At 36.2% G+C, this 23,024-nt stretch overlaps 1 protein-coding gene across 1 annotated transcript in view; it reads right to left on the bottom strand.

Annotated features, from left to right (window-relative positions):
- LOC104538223 (diphthine--ammonia ligase-like) overlaps nt 1-21,875 on the bottom strand; it is a gene marked incomplete at its 5' end in the record, with an annotated part of 40,267 nt that extends 18,392 nt beyond the window's left edge. The window contains one exon of the mRNA XM_010181346.1: nt 21,682-21,875. Within this exon, the coding sequence (XP_010179648.1) occupies nt 21,682-21,875 (194 nt within the window). The remainder of the gene's footprint in view (nt 1-21,681) is intronic.
- Nucleotides 21,876-23,024: the final 1,149 nt, after the last annotated feature.

Genomic DNA, 23,024 nt, shown 5'->3' with positions numbered 1-23,024 from the left:
CAGGAATAGTGTTCAAATTACATTGGTATTGGACGCTTTATTGAAAAAAAACAGTATTACCATAAAATATATTTAAAAAAATTAGACTTCTCCAAATATGCTAAGTAATCACTGCTATCCAAGCTGCATGAGATTTACGGGATGAATTTTGGAAGATGTCATCAATTGCAATGACTACTAGATCTGCTTCTCTGATGGAAGACTGTGGTCATTAACAGTAAACACTAACCAAATTGAATAACCAGTGGTATGTCAATACTTGACAAGTCATTGTGAAATTACTAATTATGCTAATTGTTTGTTACTATGCAGATTACTTCATCATTAGAGCTAATATTCACTGTTCTTTGTCAGGTATGAATAAAAAGCAGAATGTAAACCACACAATCACTCTCCTCCTTCCTTTCCCTGCAGAGTGCTACCATAAACCACAGTACCAACAGCACAGTAGTTCATTTATCTGACTATATCACTAATTTTATCATTATTCTTTCATATGTGAATTCACATCTACATTTTGTTATTCTCTGCCTTCATTTGCTGTTCAGTTAATCAACCTTGATTCTGTATCACTAGGATCTTTAAAAGCTGTATGGGAAAAGAGAACTAATTTTTAAAACAGTCTTGATATTACATAGTACTTAATTCTAGACATGTAAGGCTAAATTACATTAATCGTCTCAGGCAAATCTGAAAGCAGCTACACTCAGACATGGGAAACTTGTTCACCATTTTCTAATCAAAAGCTTCCATATTTTCAACGGCAGAAGAAGAGAAGTTTAGCAAGATGGGTAACGGGTGATAACGGTTTGGAGCCTTTCCCTTATGTGGAAAGGCTGAGGGAGCTGGGTCTCTTTAGTTTGCAGAAGAGGAGACTGAGGGGAGACCTCATTCATGTTTATAAATATTTAAAGGGTGAGTGTCACGAGGATGGAGCCAGGCTCTTCTCGGTGACAAACAATGATAGGACAAGGGGTAACGGACACAAATTGGAACACAGGAGGTTCCACTGAAATTTGAGAAGAAACTTCTTCTCAGTGAGGGTGACAGAGCACTGAACAGGCTGCCCAGAGAGGTTGTGGAGTCTCCTTCTCTGCAGACATTCAAAACCCGCCTGGATGCCTTCCTGTGTAACCTCATCTGGGTGTTCCTGCTCCGGCAGGGGGATTGGACTGGATGAGCTTTTGAGGTCCCTTCCAATCCCTGACGTTCTGTGATTCTGTGTGAGCACTGCAACCACTACCCCTCCCTTCCCTAGAGGAACCCCACTTAACTAGGTAGGTGCATTGTAAAGGCTTCAAAAAGAGAAATTTGAGCTGATTTTGTATTCAGTCTCATGGTCAATCACGCTAGAAATCAAAGGTCAGTAGGTAAAACAGTAATAATAAAAATCTGTTTTCATTAAAAGAGGATTCTCATCCATAGATTCTTCTAACCACTGTGCCTAGAAGATGTTTTGCAAGTGTTCTGTTAGAAAGATTAAATAGGTACTTAAGGAAATTCTTTGAAGATAGCAGATGCTGCAATTACTGCTGATGCATAAGGAAACAAACTCCAAAAGACAATTACTAAGTATAAAACTAGACACAGTTAGACACAGAGGTTAATACTGTAACAACTATATGCACTTTGGAAAATAAAATATAAAAATAGATATTAATCCATTATAAAAGAGTTTAGGAAACTAAGTCAAATTAAAAGTGATGGGCCTACTGCTTTTAAGTTATGTTCACTTCTAAGTTTACCCAGAAAATCTATTTTAAGGTGAATGCCTCAACTCCTAATGACTTGCCTTGCATGAAGTGTACATGCCTGGAACAATGACAGCTAAGAAATACTTCGCAACTTCTGCTGAGGCTTTGAAACTTGGTTGGAATTCCACTTTAAGAGAAACCTATGTAAATTATATAAATTGCAATGTTGGCAACCACTAACTGATATGGCTGAATGTTTTGAATTTTTTAATCTGTCTGATGCAGCCTTACCTCCTCTTGCCTAGAAATTAAATTAAAAATACTTCAGCAAAACCAACCTTCAACAATGTACAGGCATGAGATGTCACTGCTTTTGTCTTGGTTTGACCTGCATTTCCAATACCTTTCAATGGCATATAAATTTGTTTCTAATAAATATAATTTACAATTCTGAATATATAATACACTTTAAAATTTCTTGCAATTATATAAAAGGTGCTTCTGCCACAAAGACACTCAGCAGAACTACTTTTTTTACTGCTGTTAGCATTAAGCTGAGAGCTTAATGGCATTATCTGTCCATTAAAATGCAGTATTTTTAAGGTATCAAATTTCCATTATAAAGACTTCCTACTCTGAGCAGTTTACTAAAGAAATCATCAGGAATACTCAATGTCCTTTACTAAATACAGGCAGATTCAGAGAAAGTATAGATAACCAACCAAAAACCTCCAAAAATCAAGTCTCACAAGTCTCTAAAAAAAGGCTTTTAAAACCCCCCACTCAGCACGATTTACCTCCATCTCCTATCTTCTCTATCTAGCATTACTGAACAAAAGCTGACTCCTCTACAAACTGACCAGATGATAAAGGCTCTCCATGACTCCTGGTACAAAAGCACCCTGAGCTCTACTTTTGACAGTAGCAAGCCTGGAAAGGCCTTAACATCCTCAGCCTCTCTGGGAACAACTGGCACTGGCTCCTTCTGTGAGAGCAGGGAACAGAGCACTTTGTCTCTTCCAGGTGCCTTGATGTGCACAGGAAGGAATCCCCTTTTCCTTTTAATTACTCTAACTGAGGACAGGTTCTTAGCTTTGTGTACAGTTCATGCCTGATTCACTGCCTTTCCAGTCTAATAACAAACGTATACTCTACTTACTATAAGTGACATTATGCAATCGGAGGTGTCATCAGGTTCTATAATGGTAATACAAAGGGTTGTGATGTCTGGAGAACAAGCCTTATGAGGAACGGCTGAGGGAGCTGGGCTTGTTTAGCCTGGAGAAGAGAAGGCTGAGGGGAGACCTCATCACCACCTACAACTACCTCAAGGGAGCTTGTAGAGAGGTGGGTGCTGGTCTCTTCTCCCAGGTGATGGAGGATAGAACAAGGGGAAATGGCACCAAGCTGTGCCAAGGGAGGTTCAGGTTAGAGATAAGGAGGAAGTTCTTTACTGAGAGGGTCGTCAGAAGCTGGAACAGGCTGCCCAGGGAGGTGGTGGAGTCACCATCCCTGGATGTATTTAAAGAGCGGGTAGACGAGGTACTTAGGGATATGGTTTAGTGGGTAGACAGGAACGGTTGGACATGATGATCTCGGAGGGCTTTTCCAACCGAGCGATTCTGTGATTCTGTAAACACTGAAGAATAAACGCAAGAAGCATTTTAAAATGTGCAGTTCATCAATTGCGCTTTTGCCACCTGCCTCCAGCAGGCTACCTCAGCTACTTACAACCAACATTATTAAAACGCTTCCTTAAAATACAGGATGCAAAGATGAGAAAATATAGTAACTTCACTTATAAGCAATGTCAGTTTGCTTCATACTAGGGGCAAGAACACAAATAAAGCTAGTAGGCAGAAGAAGGTAAAGTTATTATTATAACTATTACTGAGTAACAGCAATATAGTTTTTCATTAGAAATGCCAGTCCATTAAATCTGAAGTGTTTTATAAGTAAAGATTAGTTTTGGCCAGTTTCCAGTTAACACAGGAGTGTGAACCTGACAACCTGTCAACGTGGTTCTGCCCTGTCCAGCCTGCAGACGGGATCCTGAAAAGTTAGCAGAAAATGCTCAAAGCTGTTTCTCAGAAGAGCCAGCCGTTCAGGAAGACAGAATACAATTCAATTGTTCTGCTTTTGTTTGCCTCACAGGAAATTTCAATACCTAATTTTCCTCTAGATTCTCACCAAAAGCTTCTGGAAATCTTTTTTCCTATGGAACGGAGATTATGCATTTCACTCAGTTGACTGCAAATCAGCTTCAGAACAAGGCCCTTGTATGCTACTTTCTACAAAAATAGTTGGCTAAACCCTGAAAACTCCATTAAGGTTTCGCATTGAAAACTGACTTTTGAGACCACCTCTTGCACAAGTATTCTAGGCAAATCCAATTCAACTTTCCCATTTTAAACAGGCTTGATGCTTCTGAAATGAAATACAATATTCCTTATACCAGGAACAAGACAAGTATGAACCAGGTCCTAAAACAGCAGATTCATGCAAACTTACCCTAAACCCAGGTAAAGGTGTAAGTGGAAAGTCTTCAGGAAATGCCAATATATGCAAGCAACACTGCCCCAACCTGGGCTGACAAGACCACACGTTAGGGCATAATTAGAAGTTTTAGAGACAATTTGGGCAGCAGAAAGAAAGGGTAGCTTGGGGATCTGCTTTGAGGAAGAAACGTAAAAGACGGATTATTAGAAGGAGATTGGAAGAAGCAGACAGGAAAGGCAGATGAAAATATGCCAAAGAAACGGCAAAGGATAAAACCGGAAAGTATCAGCACAGACAAAGCAAAGGCAAAAGCAAAAGAGAAATAAATAGCAAGAACAAACTTTCAGAGAATTTTTCTGTAATGGAATAATGATTTCAAAAGTTACAAAAAAAATTGTTACAAAATGCCAAAATATCTTAATTTTATCATAAAATTTGCGCCATCCTGATTTATTCTATTAGCTTCTGTAAATCTGAAATTTATTTTCAATCCTGTGAAGCTCTGGCACCTCATACTGTCAACAGAGCTGTAGCTTCAGATTGCCCTCAGAGCTGTAGCCATGAAGCTGCCTTAAAATCTGAAAGCAAATGTGTGTCTGAATATGGACGAGAGGAATATTAATTTCTATTTCTTCCAACTGGGTAAAAGCGGGGCTTTCCTTCCTCAAGGAATGCATGTCCTTAGTCACCATGGGAGTGCCAGAAAGGGCACACCAACATGGAGGCTTGTTGAATAAGACAGACAGGTGGGAAAGTTAGCAGTGTCTTAGAGAAAAAGAAAAAAAAAGAAACTTGCTGGGGTGATTCCAATATTAAATGCAGGTGACTGTTTAACAGCAGAGAGAGAAGGCAAGGAGAGGAATTGCAGAGTAAAAACAGAGAAAAGTATGCAGAAAAATAAAATCAGAAAAAGATGTAGGCCAGAAAACATTGCAAATAAAAATCAGGAACCTTGCCAGAGAGACAACTGTCAACTAAATTGATCCTGAACCTGTTCCAAAGGCAAAGAAGAATGGGTGATGAAGGGTCATGTTGTTTACCACAAGGGAGAAAAGATGAAGGTATACCTTTTACCCTTCTGCCAGATACCAATATCCTCCAAAGAAAGCTTCATTTCTTTAAACTCCAACATTTATCTTAGTTCTTCCTTTCCCATCCTTGCCATAAGCAAACATTTAAAAACAAAGAAAAGAAAATGCGAAAAAGTTAATGATGAGTTATACACCTGATCACTGTTCCTCTGGTCAGCTCTCTTCTCCTTTTTTAAAGTGAGATTTAAAAAATGCAAAACAATAGTTTAGACTTACAGTACAATCCAAATAATATTTTGTTGAAGGGTATTATCACTGTATGTGCTGTTTTAATACAAAATTGGCAGCAGAAAAGATAAAATCACTTATGCAGAGCATCAAACATCCCTTCAGCACCTTCTCTGCTTAAAGCCAACAGCATTTTCTTTACCATCCAGTCTCCACGTCTTTAAAAATGTGCATCAAAGCAAGCTGAACTTTAAGTTTTCTGGTATTGCCAAGTAGGTAGCTGCATCACAGAGAAAAGAATGTGTGTCTTCCTTTGTCATCCCTCCTCACTCGCTCCTCAACAGCAGGCAGACTGTTACGGTATTCTCCAAGATTAAGAACAAATGCGACTACTTAAATTTAGAAGACAATATTGCTCGAATCAGAATTTCCCAAGTTGGTTGTTGCCTAAACTAAAAAAGCATCTCCAGAATGCTTTATTGCTGAAAGGCATAGCATTAATTTTATACTGCAGGTTCTCAGTCATATCCCTTTTCTTTAATCAAAGTGTTACAATTATTTCCTGTGGGTTTGGTTGTGTTGTGTTTTGTTGTTGCTTTTTGTTGGGGTTTTTTTTTCCCACAGAAATTGAATATTCAGAGTACTGAGGCACCTAAAATTGCAAATAGGTCCTTATCATGACCCGTGCCCTTGGCATAAGTGACTGTGGACTGTAATAATAAGATAAGAGGAAAAGGAAAACAGCTGTTTATTAAGAGCAGAAGTATTTTGTTCACCAAAGAATCTGCCAGTCAAGGAACAGTCTCTGAGTCTAGTCCAACACAAACTGTAGGACACAAAAAGTTTTAAAAAAATAAAATCAGCCAGATAGGAACAAGGACATTAGAAATGTTTATAGATAGTGGAAGTTCAGGGCCATTCACACTCATTAGGGTTTCAGTCTCCTTCCAGTTCTCAGAGCAGACATTTGCACAACAGGCTGCCCACTACTGAGCTTTCTTACCCGTTATAAAGAAGAAAGTAAGCATGGCCTTCCCACAAATACTTTTGTTGCATTTACAGAAGCAAAATATTTATATCAGGCTTTCAACCTGAACTGATAGCGTTTCATTGACTGATATCAGTTTTTAAACTAAGAATTTTTCATGGCCTCAATGTTTTAAACTGGTGTCTTCTATTCACACTGCACATTATATTATATTATATTATCTTATCATACAGTTGCACTGTAACGCTTGGAAGGAGGAGGCCAAGGATCCCAAAGCCATTTTCATTTGAAGTATGAAAAGAACATTGACATGACATGCAACATCCTGTCAAACATGCCACCTACTGAAACATACCAACACGTGACCAAAGCGAAGGATGAGCTCTACACTTCACTGAAATAAGAAGTGAAGCATTAGAGATGACCGGTGCCCAATAAAGACACAATGGCATAATTAAGGAAACAAAACCTTTTATTCTAATTAAGTATGGACAGAGCATCTTCTGAACAAGGAGGAAACAATAAAAAGCTTGGGGAGAAAACTAAATCTGGATGGATTCTCTGTGGTTTCAGTTTAAACATAAGAGTATAAATAACATTTACCACCCAAAAGAAATGAAGACAACTTAAAACCTAAGGATCAACTTTGAGAAATGCTTCTATATAGGAAGGTCTCAGTTCGTCAATGGAAGTTTCTAAATAAACTGCTCAAAAAAAATGCAATCAAAGGCATAACGTATTTATACAAACTGAAAACCTGACTGCCACCTTATCAGAAAACTGCGAGTTAGTTGAAAGACAGGATGGTAAGCAGGTGGAGAAAAGACTTTCTTAAACAATCTTAGCATAGATCACTTAAACACAGTTTACTCTTGATTTCTTCAGCTAAGGTATTTTGCAAACAGGCTGCAATTGTGCTGTCTTAGTATATCACAAATACATGCTCAGAGATTGTTAAGTGGAGCATGGAACAAATTCTAACAGAATTCAGAAATTATGGAAAATAAACTTCCCAGGAACTCGAAGGAGTTGAACACCACTTGCTACAAACCAGCATGCCAGACCACTGCCTGAAAACAAGCCTGAAGTAAGGATCCTCCTACTTCTGAATTTCTCATAGATTAAAGGTTTGATTTATGTCCTTTTTTTTTTTTTTAGCATGATATATTGCTTTGATCAAAATACAGAAAGTCAAATACCTGGAAGACTTCTTATGTTTTTGCAAATCTGACTTCGTGCTGAATTCTGAAGTAGGTTAACTACTGATATAGGAAAGAGAAGTAATAGGGCAGGCTACTCTAATCTGCTAACACACAGTACATGACATTATCATCTACAGCGCTGCCTAATGCACACATTAACACTGGAAAAGTCTACGCACATCTTTACAGATATTTAATGATATAATTTTGCATTTCTACTGCAGCAATGGCGAAGGAAAGAGTAGTTCCTATTCTATAATGCACTATATGCATGCTATACAACGTGGCAAACCCTCTCTTTAGCTTGTATATCGCAGTAATCTTCTGGCAGCCAAGATACTGACAGCCCGGCAAAATAATTACTGAGAACATGAATATTCTGAGGCTGGAATGACACCGATATAATTGTATCAAGAGCAGCTGATAATAACGCAGCACTAAGAACACCTACCAACGGATGGAGCAGCAACTATAAGGTAAAAGAACAAACAAATCAACCAGACAAAAATTCCCAATGAGACCCCCAATCATGTCATGAATACTAAAATCAAGCCCAAGAAACCTGTTTCCCACCCATGAAATAGCAGCAGACTGCCAACTAGACATGGTAGTCCCTCATTTCATGTTGCAGAAGTTCCTACTGCAAAGGAGACACTAGGTTCCCAGCTTTCTCATGTGCCTGGTCCAAAATGCGCGTGTGTGTGCACACCTGTTCTAGATCGTTTTATTTCAACTTCAACAATATTGGAAAAAAATAACATTGCAGAATCAAGAAATACAAAAATTAGGAAACATCACACACCCATGCAACCTTTTTGTTTAGTTTCCTTCCAGTGGGATTCATGAGATAAACTTTAATATAGTAAGATTACAAACTACTTTTCCAGCTTATTTGATGTACAAGATAACACAAAGGAGAGCATGAAACTATGCACTTGCCATTTTCAAATTCTCAGCTGTCTGAATCTGCAACTAATACAATAAATTTAATATTATATATTCCCACAGCTTTCTAGATCAACCACCTTTCAAAAGGTGCCAGTAGCCACCATATCACATGGTGGTTTGGAAAAAGACAGCATGGGTCATCAAGCTCTCAAAGCAATTTAAATAGGCATGAGGAGAAGAAGAACTTCTTCTTTTCCAACTGATGATTTCAAATAAGCACTCACTTCTCTTTGTGCAGTTACACATGACAGTATCACTAAAATTCAAATTTTTTCAAGTATTTAGTATATGAATGATTTATCACGTTTTCTTAGGGAACGAAACTGTATTTTCAGCTCTGAAGATAAGCATTCAGGAAAAGCCACTAAGTATTGAAAACTGGAAAATTACATGTTACGCAACTTAACTGCCAAAGTCACGCTGCTCCACAGAAGTCAGTTAATGCAACAACATCTTTCAATTTTGAGAAACAGCCTACTTGATGTCAAAATATTAAAACCATCTCATAACTAATAGCAGAGATTTAGTATTAAAAAGAAGATCTAAGTCTCTGGGTAAATCTTCCTTTGAAAGCATTTATTGATCTTTTCCTCACAGCACTCTTCACCATTTCTGTAAAGCAATACTTTTGAGAATGGTGATGTAAGCAATGAGTAAGTCACAATGACAAGTGGGTAATAAATAATGACTGACAGATTTTCCCTAAGAACGCAGGACTGGTCTCCGAAGGATATGGATAATACTAAAGGTGGCAACAAGGGTTATTGTAGCACATAACCATCAAAATCACTGGAAATCTGTAGAGGTCTAAAAAAACTAAAAAAACATGAAAGAAAAAATAATTACCGGACTTTACAAAACCAACTGTAGCAGAATGAAACATGACTACATGAACAAAAAAGACTAATAAGTTGATTCCAGCAATTAAAACCCAACAGCTATCTAGCTCTGTAAAACCACAAACATCACAGGTTAAACTCAAGTTATACAAAATATCATATAGCTATACACATTAATCCTTTCTTTGTGCTGGTACATCGGCCAGGGAACACATAAGCTGAAGAAAGCCAAGAAAACAAAGCTACGCCAGGTAGTTTAATGCACCTGCTTGGATCAGAGATTCTGTAATAAATTGTGCCTTCCTGAAATACAATGGAATCACTGTTCTGGATACCAAAAGCACATTACAAAGAAAAGCCCACAACCCATCAAATATAGTATGCAGTACAACTTAGCAAGTCACTGTGCAAACAGAACAACAGAAGAAAAGGAAAAAAACAGGGGTTGTGGATGACACAGAAGACAGCAAATCAAGATGCATAAGGAATGTAGAACAGGTCCATCAGAAAATACTTCAAAGGAAGAGGTTTGGTTTCAGTCCCTAACTCCTCAGTATCTACCGACACTTCACAGTTGAGTTGAGAATATTATCTATACTTCCTGTAGCTGTAAAAACAGACAGGCCATCAAGTAACCAGGTAAAACCTAAATACTATTTTTTTCATTAAAAAATACTATGCCAACAAACACTGTCTCTCATGTGATCCAAGCCCCATAAAAGAAAGAATGTCTTAAAAGTAGAAGAAAAAATGTCTTCTAAAAAAATTGAGGTCTTAAAACTCACACTCTGGGGTCATAAACAAAGATCCTTATAAACTTCTCCAGTGAGAAAAGTTTTCTTTTGTTATGTCAAACAATGTTCCGTTTTAGATTGTAATATTTGTTTTTCTTCTTCTAACTAATGTTATAGTGTAAACAACTGCTAACCAATTCAATCACAAGATTTATTATTTTCTATACAACAGACATTCACAACATTCAGTGGACACATCTTTTGGTATTTCAGAGTCAAAGAAATACTGGAAATTGAAATTAAGATGACCTTGAGAAATATCCTTAACCACCCTGTATCCACTCAGATTTTATGAAAGGACATTTAAAAACTATTTACTGATAATTCTTGAGCAGGTTATTTGAAATCAAGTCCTTTCACCTACAGATTTACCTTAAATATATATTCTCCTTCATTAAGTATTTCAGACAGGGATCACATAATCCTACTAAATGAAAAGAAGTGTGGTATTTTGAGGGGAGGTAATGCTTGTAGAATGGGGTAAAATCATCACTGACATTTTAACTCAAAAGAGAAAAGTACGTGGACTAAATGGGACATCTCCTGTAAGTATCTGCAGTGGCTGCTCTGTCAGTGCTTTGTCCCATCTTGATAAATTACACTAGTCGAGAGAAAAGCTGTAATTCATCACCTCCAATGAAGTAATTTACATTTGTCACTATTTTAATTGTGCTGAATCTTAATCTGCTATTTTCATTGCAAGAAAATACACCTTATTCGTTTTTCCAAATAGCATCTTATCTGTTTCAAAGTTTGCAGTTTAAAATTAAATCTTTCTCTCATTGTCAACTAGATCACACTCGTAACAAATCATCTGCACTTGTTTTCTTCATTAAAATATTATTCTAACAAAGAATTCATTTTCTAAGCAAAATTCCCACTGATCTGAATGACAGATTTGTCTAAAGAGAGGGAACGGTGACGAAATTCCATTAAAAAGATTACAATAATATCTAAAGGAACTACTTACTTTAAAGGATACGTTTATATTGCCTCTTTTTTCTAACACTCAATTTCTACCCTTTCTTCATGAAGTAAACTTACAAAAAAACTTTAAAAATTATAACAATCCATGGTTTGGCCATATTGCAGGAAAAAAAAATTAACTTGTTTTACCATAAAAACCCCACATGTATGAAGAATCTCATCAACAAAAATGAAACAGAAAACCCCCAATATTTAAGATTTAACAAAAATTATGCAGTCAGTGCAAGAATTAAGCTTTATTCAGTTTCAGTTAAATTTAGAGTGAAGTCAAGTCATTCTGACCAACGTTAACATTACTTTTTTTGCCAGTAGAATAATAGTTGCTTTATTAAAAAAATATGGGTTACCTTTCTAACTTTTGTAATCATTTCATGACAATGAATAGTAAATATGGGGTATTTTCTCAATTAGCCAGTGTGCATTATGCCATGATAGCTGCTTCCTCCAGCAACATTTCAGTATATAAAAACTCATAGTAAAAAGTAAAGAATTCATATGACTAGAGGCTAGAGATTACCCACAGAATAGTCAGACAAAAATAAAAGCTGCTACATGCTATACTTCTGAAGCATCTCACCTCTCAATTTAACTTTAAATTAGTGCTCATCATCATTTATTACAAGATCTCAAATACTGCAAGACATGATTTGGGATGTACTCTTTATTCCACCAAAATTCTGACTACTTGTTACCTGGAAAAAATGGTCTTCATAAGCAGAAAGCCGGTGCATTTTTCTGTCTACTGTTCTAAACGAACTAAGGCATGTGGGCAGCCATGTACTTTACACAAATCATTAGAGATACAGGAATGTTTTGAACAGCCATCAACGGTTACTTCATTAACTGTAATTTACTGCAATGACTTAGTATTTTCATTTCATAGAAGTGCATTAAGAGTGTGTTCTACACATATATTAACACTCCCCATCATAAAATAAAACCATTTAACTTTTCACGGAATGACTTTTATGATGCTGTTACAGAAGAAACTAATTGTAGTTAAAGCATTTATTTTTTAAAAGGTCATGCTTTTTCATTGTAGTTTATGATATTCAAATGGCAGCATATGAGTGTGAACGTGCATGTATGCGAATGCAGGAAACATGCGTGTCCAGTGCTGGACCCGGCCAACAAGTTCTGCAGAAAACACAATAAAAAGGTATTTGCATATTAAGCCATAATGAGGTAAAAGAGAAATCTAAACTGTAAATGAGTTTTGGAGACAAATCAATGCTAATGAACAACAATTACTTCAGTCACTGTGTGAATTAAAACAACACCATTAATACAGCTTCGGTGTTCTGCTGCTGAGCATGTCTTTAGTCCCTGGCAGACCCAGTTTAGGAGATGCAGCAAGCACAAAGGAAGTAGGTTTAAAATTATTTTGTTTTGAAGCTCCAATTCAAACAAAAACTTCAGGAAAGCCTACACAGCTCAGAATATCCCATCCAGTTTTAATGACTGCCCTGAATGCATGATAAAATTTCACATTTTCACTAGATAATGACAAGAGAGCTTATAAACCTAAAAGATTACTCAGAACAGTCTCTTTTGTTCCCTTTCTTGCATGTAAAACAGTCAGTGAAAAATCAAAACGTTTTCTTAAGAAAAACAGGGCTTTTGTTTGAGCTAAAAATAAGTTTAAACATCCTGTTCTTTACCTGAATGCTCAAAGCCAGCTGTAGGTTGTAACCATGCAGAGAGAAACTACAGAGGGCACTGTTGTATCAGTTATCAATAATTACAATGGTGATAGGGCCCAAGAACAGAAGACTGTCAGGAAAATAAATAACTAACTAAAGAAAGAATCCGAAGTTAGGAGAGCATGCAAATGCACTAAACCTAAAACAATAATAAGGGAAAAAGACTGAAGCTGTATTTCTGAAGGAAAATGGACTGAAAAAAAAAGTCCACATAACAGACTGTCAGGCTGATGGGAATACCACAGTGCACACATTTGGCATTTCCCTTTGTAGTACTTCCCATGGAAAAGGTAACTAATCACAGCGCAACCTTATCCTTCACACACAGCGATCTGTTACTGGAATCCACTCGTAATCAATATGAAAATGAGTGATGACTGTTACGCAATTCTTCCACAGGCAGAATTAATCAACAGAAAGAATATCTCCATACTGTACACTCCTTTTACAGTGTAAAAGGCCAGATTACTTTTATTTCTTTTCATAATGACAGTTACAAATCCATCACCTCTATTTAAAAAATGGTTGGTGCAATATAAACCAAATGAAATCCCGGTCTTTCCAGAAGAATTACCCTTAAATAGACTGATCAGAAACAGTAAGTGCCCAGCTGAAAATAATGTAACCATGCAATTGCTATATGTATGATATTCATATCAAAGGGGGGGATTACTTGGTAATCGTATAAGAAAGCAAAAGGATTTTTAAAAAAAGAATGAGCTTCAGACATAAGAATATTTATGAAGACAAATTTGGTATTTTACTGTTCATTTATATGAAAGCTCACCTGTCCTTGCTTGTATTTTATCAGAACTAACCTCAATTACATTTCATTAAACACCAATAAATTTTAAAACATGTATTACCGTTGCCTAATGAGAAGTGTAAATAATATAAAGCAGCCAGTTACCTCAGCACAGAATAAAATAATTCATTTTTGATATTTTTCATTTTCATCCTCAAAAAGCACAATGAAGATGCCAAGTAAGAAACCAAAGTTCTGAAATAAGATATGGCTCTAAAGTATCATCTATTTCAATGGAACTGTAGAGAAGAAAAGTGTTGCTCTTTTTTACCAATGAGGTGGCAAGCCTCACAAGCAGCATGCTTTACAGCACAACAGCAAAAATCACAGGACTTCTGTGAACACTGACTCAAATTCACGTCTAAAGAGGAAAGGTAATATGGAAGGTGTTTGTTTTCAAATGAAGTTAGGCAATAACTTCACAACAAACCAAAGAATAAATGTTAACAGAGACGACGCTCAAGCAAACAAAACATGTACCAGAAAACTGTGTACAGTGATGTGAATGAATGAACAAAACAAACAGAATCAAAGCCACAGACAGTGCCTGTGGATGCTCACATCCACATGCATAGGAACTGTGAAGGCAAACTGTGCAGGAACTGTGTTTCTAAGCATGCAAAGAGAGAGGTACTACATGAAAGGAAACTGCCACAGAAATGAACTTTTTTTTTTTAACTGCAATGCCAGACAACATAAATAAATTTACCAAGCAAGATCCCAGTCCCTTCAAAGACACTGAGACCTGGAATTCCTTCTCAGTGATTTCAGGAATTATTTCAAGCAACTTGTTAATACAAGACAAATAAAAATAAAAACTAATGTGCCTGTCAGAAATGGGTTTCATCCAGGTTTTGCCATCTTTGACTTCCAAACAGGCCTTGTATTTGCAACATTAAGTGGAAAAGTTCACTAAATTTTAAATTTGCATATATTTTGTCTTCAGTCTAATTCTGTTTCTAAATCAGAATTATTTTAAAATTGCTGAACATACTATCAGTCCAGTAATCTGTTCAGCTCTTGGCTTTTTATTAGCATTGTTTCTAGCAGTCTAGTTTTGCTAAAATAAAGTTTCATCTTACTTTATTGTTTCCAGGTATTAATAAAATTTCACTTGCATTACGTTTATACTCCTTTTAAAGTACGTATGACTTCAGGCAGGCACATTGCATGCATGTAAACAAAACTAGCAGTCTGTTAGATGCACAGTATTAATAAAATAAATGCATACTCATCTACTAAATATGCACCATGACATTAGGCTAAAGCAGGTGAAGTTCTCAAGTTAAAATACATTTGCTTTGTGTAAAACTTAACTGCATTTTAACCCAGAAATGTTGTAGTTCATTCCTAGATGTGAAATTGGATTCAAATGGGGCTGTTACTGAGGCTGTTCAGTCGATGGATGTCACTTACATAAAATTCAAACCATGAAAAAAGTTTTGATAACATTTACAAAATTGACTTAAACATCTTAAAGTATTTCTCCATTTAACTACAATACTGAATGCCAAAATGTTAATAGATAACTCTCTAAATATTCAAGATATTTAACAAGATATTTAAGGTTCCTTTCTCCCCATGCAATACAGCACATTAAAACCAATATTACTATCGTAATTTATTCAAAGCTTGATTATAAGCAATAGCTGTGAGAATACAGCATTGTTTATTCATATACAAGCATTTCACTTAACTACATTGGATAATAGCAGTGCTTCTAAAGGGGTATAAAAGCAAAGTGATTAGAAGTCATTACTGTTAATTAGCATTCACTTTACATTGATAGGGATGAACCTTTTTGGTGCTGAACAAATGGAAAGCTTGTATCTGAATGTCTGCCAAACCTGGCCAAGGTAGGCACTGAAATAGTTTCAGTGACCAGCAAGCCAAATTCCAAGCAACAATAACAAAAAAGCAAAACAAAACCCAAGGATGTATCATCATCCAATTAGTGAGATCCAGTTTTTAAACAGGAAAAGGTTTGAGGGGAATGAGCAAAACTGGAAACTCATACTTCACATTCTGCAATCTCACTGATAAAAGGAGGAAATGTGTGTTTATCAATCTTGCTGTGAGTGCACGGTTCATTTGGCGTCCTGTAAACAATGCCTGGCTGCCCATTTCCAAATGCATGTGAGAATCCTGCAACCCAGAACATCATATTCAGCAGGCAAGGTCACACTAGAGATGCCCTGGAAATGGGAAATTAGGAAAACCTGGCAATCAGAGGTTTAAAGCTGACCAGAAAAAGCCCTGAGGCTTGCTTACCATCTTTCACCACCAGCCTAACTGTCTCTGCTTATTCATATTAACACAACAAGACTGAGAGTGAATGAAAACAACTCCACACACCTAACAGGGAGAAATACAGTGACATTTTTGTTTACACAAAGCTCAACATTTCTCACGGTAAGAAACTACCTCAAAGATGTTGCCTAAGATCCTCTTCTGGAAAAAAAACTTACCCTGAGCAGTTCAGACAAGACATGGAGAACAACAAGCATCCTGTTGATTAAAAATTTCCTTGTTCTCATCTCATTTTAAAATTCAAACTAAAAAAAAACCCCAAACAACAAACTAAACAAACCCTGTCTCATGAATGGAACAAGATACATCATTATTTTTATACTGCTTAAAGCACTGCCAACTACACAACTACTTTTTACACTCTGCCCTTAATTCACACACTCATCCACTGCTCATTATAATGGTCGTCACCCTAGGTAGAAGAAGCTATGGAGCTCCACTCCAGAACTCATGAAAAGAAATAACAAGTAGATTAGAAAAAAATTCATTGAACATGATGAGTGCAAAGGGACAATTCAAATTCTGTCTCAAAAAAATACCTTACTTTATGAAGAACAATTACTTATTTCTTGTCCGTGCAGGTAGCCATTTCATACAATTTCTGAAAGTTAACATTTAACTTTCGTGTCTAAAGTCAAACAGAAATGTGCTAAGAGATATGGTCTTCAAATGCTCACCTAATCAACAGGAGTAGTAGAGGGCCTGAAAAATCAATTCCATTGTTTCATCTACCACTGTTCCCGCCAGCTGGGCACTCAAGGATTTTTAGGATGTTTTTTTCAATACTGATGTTATCATTTCACTGGCTGTACATAAATCCTACCTTTCAATCGCTGAATTATATATAAAGTCAATCCATCAAAATACCAAGGGTACAGTATTCTTGATTTGCAATAATCTTAAAATACAAGGGAAAAGATTAAGGAGCAGTAATTATTTAAGTAATTAATATTCTGTAAACAGTTCCGTGAACAGCATGCTGATGTCCTCAGACTACAGATTCTTGAAATCGATCAGGATTCCATAACTACTAACAGTTAGAACTTGCAGTCTGCTAGGAAAACCTGCAAACCGTATTTTTATGTGTTAAAGAGCACACTATTAGTCTTTATCATATAAATACTACCACTGGGACTACCGAAAGCCGATTAATATGGACACCTGGAAGCCAAATGACTATTTCTAAATACTTCACAGTTTCTTTTAAACACATTTTATACCAGTGAAGGCAGTGAAGCAATGCCTGCAGTAGAATACAGTGTTACATGTACTCGTGTATTTTTCCCGAAGGAAGCACCTAGATGTCTGCTAGACAAAGGCCACAGACCTTTCAGTCATCACGCTGAATCTGAGAACTCATTTTACCCATTGGCCACAGCAGCTAAATTCTGGAGAAGGGTGAAAAGAAGACTGCTTCCTTAGCATGGAAGAATTGGGAATAACGAGGAACTGAAAGCTTTATCTTTTTCTCCAGAATAACCTCGTATTTCATCCTTAGATCTCAAACCCTGAAGAACTGTTTCCTGAAGAACTCCCAAGTCTTAGTGAGTTTCACTGGATAATGATAGGACCTAAGTTACTGCTGTTCCACCTGAACCTGCACAGCCAAAGTACTTTGAGACAAAATACCACCTTAAGTAACACCTAAAATTATACAGCCTTTGCAATTATTTAACTCTCAGAGAGGAATATTTCCTGTCTTCAGTAAACATCAGCCTGGGTCCATTTCAAAAATCATGATCCTGTCCTCAAAAAACAACTATGAAATGCAGGAGTCACACGGTATTAATCAGCTCTTTGTTACTGTAATTCAAAACCACATTACTTATTTTTAGTGACTGAGTTATGTGATCACTGTGATCAGAAGTTTCCCCTTTGTTTCCCCTTCCACATTACTGACAAAATGAAGTGCCACAAGCAAAGGATATTATTCAAATGTTTCATACATCCAATATATCCAACATCAGTTTTTATTTTTCAGCTGATGATCGATGAATGATATCATAATTAATAAACCCTCGGTCCCGAGATCCAGTATGTTCATTTCTTTCAAGTGTACTCTTCATTTTTTGTAAGCTTTCAGGTTATGAACCCACAAAGTGTACCACAAAAAGAACTCTCACAGAAATAACATGTTAAAACTCAAAATGCACTGAAAATCAACTTGCATGCTTTATATTAAACACAGGGAAATAAATTACAAAGAAACTATAAATGTAATCAAATTTTTAAATACGAATTTCAAAAAACGCGAGTAATGAAAAATGTTATTGAAAAAAAGGAAAAAACAGCTAGAAGAAAAATGTTTTTATCAAGGTTCAAGAATTCTACCAATTGCTTCAGCAGTGGAAACTTACCAAATAAAGGCAAAGCCTTCACAGAGCAGAGGAGATAGTGCAAGAAACTTGGAAGAGGACAGAACTTTCTACTGAAACCCAGAACTGAAATAAATTATCTTACACTGCTTTGTATAGTCTGGAAGCTGCTGCAACCACGGCCTCAAACAAAAGTTTAGGCATGGTTCCATGGGATACAGAAAACAATCCAACATTCAACCCCTCTAACAACACTTCTATATGCGCTTGCATAAAACATCAATGGATTATTTGGACAAGATCATAATTACATTCAAAAGGGGAGAAAGCATTTAAATATGCCTGTATTGAGAAGTGCATTGTAAGAAAGTTTAATAAAAATGCCTCCATGCTCCAGTCTTTCCAACCACTAACAGGAAAGAAACAGAGTTTTCCTTGCACATTTCCTGGTTTCAAAGACAGCACCATGTAAAACCCCGAAGGATATTTCAGACAACTGAGAAACTCCAGTGCTTACATGCTTTGCTGGAACAATCTCCAATACGCAAAGCAATAAACATAGACAAGCAAGGACATCAGTAATCTCTATTCAGTAACATGGTGAATGGATTAAATTACTCCTTATAGAGTCCTTAGGATTCACATGTTTCTAAAAGTAAATATCTTACTATCAGGTGAGGACCTCACGGTAAGATACATTTAGACATCATATAAATACTCTGATATGTTTCACAATTATATTGAACATAGACTCTAAAACAAGCATTAGGCAAGTAAAAAATAAATATGAATTTCCCTCATACCTATCAATCATCTGGGTTTGTGACAATAAAATTAGCAGGTTTACAGTCTTTGGCAGTCTACATTACTTTCTGAGTCCCCAGAACTAGAACAGGACTGTTGTCCTGGCTTTCCCAGCATTGCAGAGAAATATTTAACCTTTTAGAAATCTTATTCTCATAACAATGTTTTTAAAAGCATCAAATAGTTTCTCAAATGTGCTTTGTTTTAATGTTTTACTAAAGAAATACTTGCAATACAAATGTTTCTTATAAACGGAAAGTGAGGCGCACAGTGGTTTTGACCTAGACACACCTTTCCCGTATTCTTGGGCCCAAATCATTTGACAGAAAAAGAGCGCTATGTTAGTTTGACCAGTGTTTTAAAACTACGTCCACTCAAGGGTCCGTTTTGACAAGGCTTCTGCAGAATTCTTCCCCTTCCTTCAACAGAATGCAAATTGAGCTCTCTGTTTAAAACTATTAACATCTGGGGGAAGAATTTCTAAAGCAAAATCCTCGGTGATTAAGACTTACATAGTAAAGCCACAAAACTGTAGTTATAAAAAATGTGAAAAAAAAACCAAATACAGAAAGCTTTCAAAGTTACTGTTCACATAAAAGAGAAAAAATTTTCATATATTTTTCTTAAAACTGAAAAATCCCAAAACTTACAACCTCTGTAGCTTACATCCTCATGTTAATTTTGCAATCATTCGTTAGAACATGCAATACTTCTACTGAAACTACTGCATTAGAATTTCATAGACAGATTTGACTGTGAAGACCTGGTTATCCAAAGTCTAACATGAAGACAGTACACTGCTAATATTTAGGTCTATAAAATATCATGTAGTGGAATTAATATTTCTGTACAGGAAAGAAACAGTTATTTAGTTCCAGACAACTTGACAACATCTCTTTCAACTACAGTTATAATTATCATGTACAAACTTCCAAAGCAGAAGTTGTCAAGATTTAACATTAGCATAAATTTATGTCAGGCATCCATTTCTCCAAAGACAGCAAGAATCGAAAAGGAAGTATCATCTTAATTGCCACTAATCTGCCCATTTTTAATTAACTCGATCGGTAATTTATTATCTTAGCCAGTGGCAGAAAGCTGTTAGCATGCAGCTTTAAGAAACTGCATATAGTAGACCTTCTAATTTCTAATACTATCACAGTTCAAAAATAACTTAAAACTGCTGTACCGTATTTCTTTCAATTCCTGCACAGCATGATACGCACATTCCATTTAAAACCCTCCTGAAGTACTCTAGAGCATAATCATAGAATCATTTGGGTTGGAAGATACCCTAAAAACCATAGAGTCCCACCATAAACCTAACACTGCCAAGTCCACTAGTAAACCATGTCCCTAAGAGCAATGTCTATGCATCTTTAAATACCACCAGGGATGTGACTCAACCACTTCTCTGGGCAGCCTGTTCCAATGCTTGATAACCCTTACAGCAAAGAAATTTTACTTAATATCCAAATTAAGTCTCCCCTGGCACAACTTGAGGCCACCCAGCCTACAGGCACTCTTCTCATGTTTCGTAGTCTCATGTTCCAACACAGGTGTAGGATCTTGATCCTACTTTAGCGGCACATGATTTCCCTGCCAAAAATGGTTAGAAGATTCGATTCCAACATGGTTCAGGAAGCACTCTGCACTCAAATCACATTATTAGGTCTTATATGCAAGTTAATTTTTTTCTTAAACTGAACAAAAAATAAGCCTGAAGTTTTTAGGTTCGTGAATCTCAATTCTCATTTCAGTGGTGGAAAGGAGGCTAGAAAATGTTCAGAACTTGAATTGAAGGCTAAAAATATCTTTAAATAAAGTGTCTACCAGGTTGATCAATAAATTAAATCAAGTACTACATAAAACATTTTGGAAAAGAACAGAGACAAAATTTCAAGTGTTTCAAGAAATATGCTCATTATCTCCTTTTAATTGGTTTTATAGCTAAAAAGGACTGATCTATGTTAAGGCTATTATGTCATACATTAGAACATAGTTACAGGGCTACCACAATCAAAACTGTCATTGTAAAATACTCTGTAATACTTTGTGAATGATCTGCAACAAACAAACAAATAACAGATTCTGGTTTACAGAGCGCAAGTGTACACAAATGGAAACGTCTAGACATTACTTTCCACACATTAATAAATGCACAAAACCCAAAAGATCTCTCATTCCAGTAATCAGGCAATGCATTATTTAAAATAAGAAACTACATAAATATTTTATTTATAGATACTTTTTGCAATTATGTTCTTTGTATGCCAAGGACCTGTTGCAGGTGATTTTATTAAATAGGAACAAGGTTTTTGGCTTGAAATGGAGATTAGTAAGTCTGATTTACACTGGGGAAGAAGGAATACAGTTATGCTATATATTTACAGTGCCAGGAAGAACAAAGGAATAGAAAGAAAACTTGTAAAACTGTTTATCTTTTTCTCAAAGCTTTCCTTAAATATCTAAGTGAATAATTTACTTAAATTAATAATTGTCCCAAATTCTTGCATCCTTTTCATTCAGCATACCTTAACAAGCTTCATGAGGTGGTAAAGGTCTTCAACCTCATCTTCCTGACACGTGGTATACACTCTTCCAATATTTACACTGGTACCCTTTATGAAACCACGATAGAGTGGCAAATCCAATGCATCAGCATATAGGTCAATGGCACGGTGTCCTACTGTCTGATACATATAGCTGTCCAACTCATCAGTCTGCCCTGCCACAATGAAGAAACAACCACATGAGGTACATTATCTCAACAATTACAGATCATCACAATAATAAAAAGCACTGAGAAAATCTAAATGTTAGTATTTTTCAGTTCACAAACAGATGTTTGGTGACAATACCTTTATAAACATGGAAAGAACAAAAAAAAAAAATAGATTTCTCCACCCAACAGACGCATGGAGAGGAAGACATCTGTCACAAACATGCTGTCTATTTGGAAATTGTGGTGTCTATTTCTTCTTTACTACTCCTCCCTGCTTCATCCAAAAATCTCCTAGCAGTCCAATTCTGCTCCTATTTATATGGAAATTTTAATAGGATCACAGTTCAGAGGCACAAATCCAGACACATTTCAGCATACTCAGAGCAAGAAATCTGGAATGCACTGCAACACTGAGAAAAAGCAATAGGTTGCCAAAATTCCTAAAAACTTTACTGTTAAAATTGTTATCATGCTCATCAAGAAAGAAGAGGAAATTATTTCTGCTTAAGTTTAATAAAAGTAGACCGCTAAAATGTTTTGACACTGCTTAATACACAAAAAGAAAAGGAAATCTGTTACAATATCCAGGCCCTTTCTACCTTCATTCCTTTTAGAAATTAAGCTTGAAGTTGTATCAATCCTTTGCCACCATTTCCTTAATGAGGAGAAAAATTTAACTTAATTTCCTTACAAGCAGTGTGTAGCTAGCAGATGAGGAAAACAAAGCTAAAATGCAGACATCATGGATTAGAATCAAATCTCAAACTATACATTAAACAATTCACATATAAAATGTTTCACATAATTTTTCAAACAGATTGATAAAGCAATACATCACTATCGGTGAAATCACCACTTTATTTATTAAAAGCTATCACAGTTCACTATTTTAATGTTAATTTGTAATACTGGAACTTTTCTTGATTTAAACAGACAAGTCAAGCATCTCTGCTGTATACCTCTGTAGCATATCTGCAATATGTGACAACAGGGTCGAGTGCCTATGGGTGAGAATCAAGGGGAAGGCCAACAAGTCAGATATCATGGTGGGAGTTTGCTATAGACCACCTAACCAGGATGAAGAAATAGATGAAATATTCCACAGGCAGCTGGGAGAAGCTTAACGATCGCTTCCCCTTGTACTTGTAGGGG

This window comes from Mesitornis unicolor, unplaced genomic scaffold, assembly GCF_000695765.1.
Source record: "Mesitornis unicolor isolate BGI_N332 unplaced genomic scaffold, ASM69576v1 scaffold9363, whole genome shotgun sequence".
NCBI lineage: Eukaryota > Metazoa > Chordata > Aves > Mesitornithiformes > Mesitornithidae > Mesitornis > Mesitornis unicolor.
Note: the sequence above shows the minus strand (reverse complement) of the source record. Positions and strands in the feature narration are given on the sequence as shown.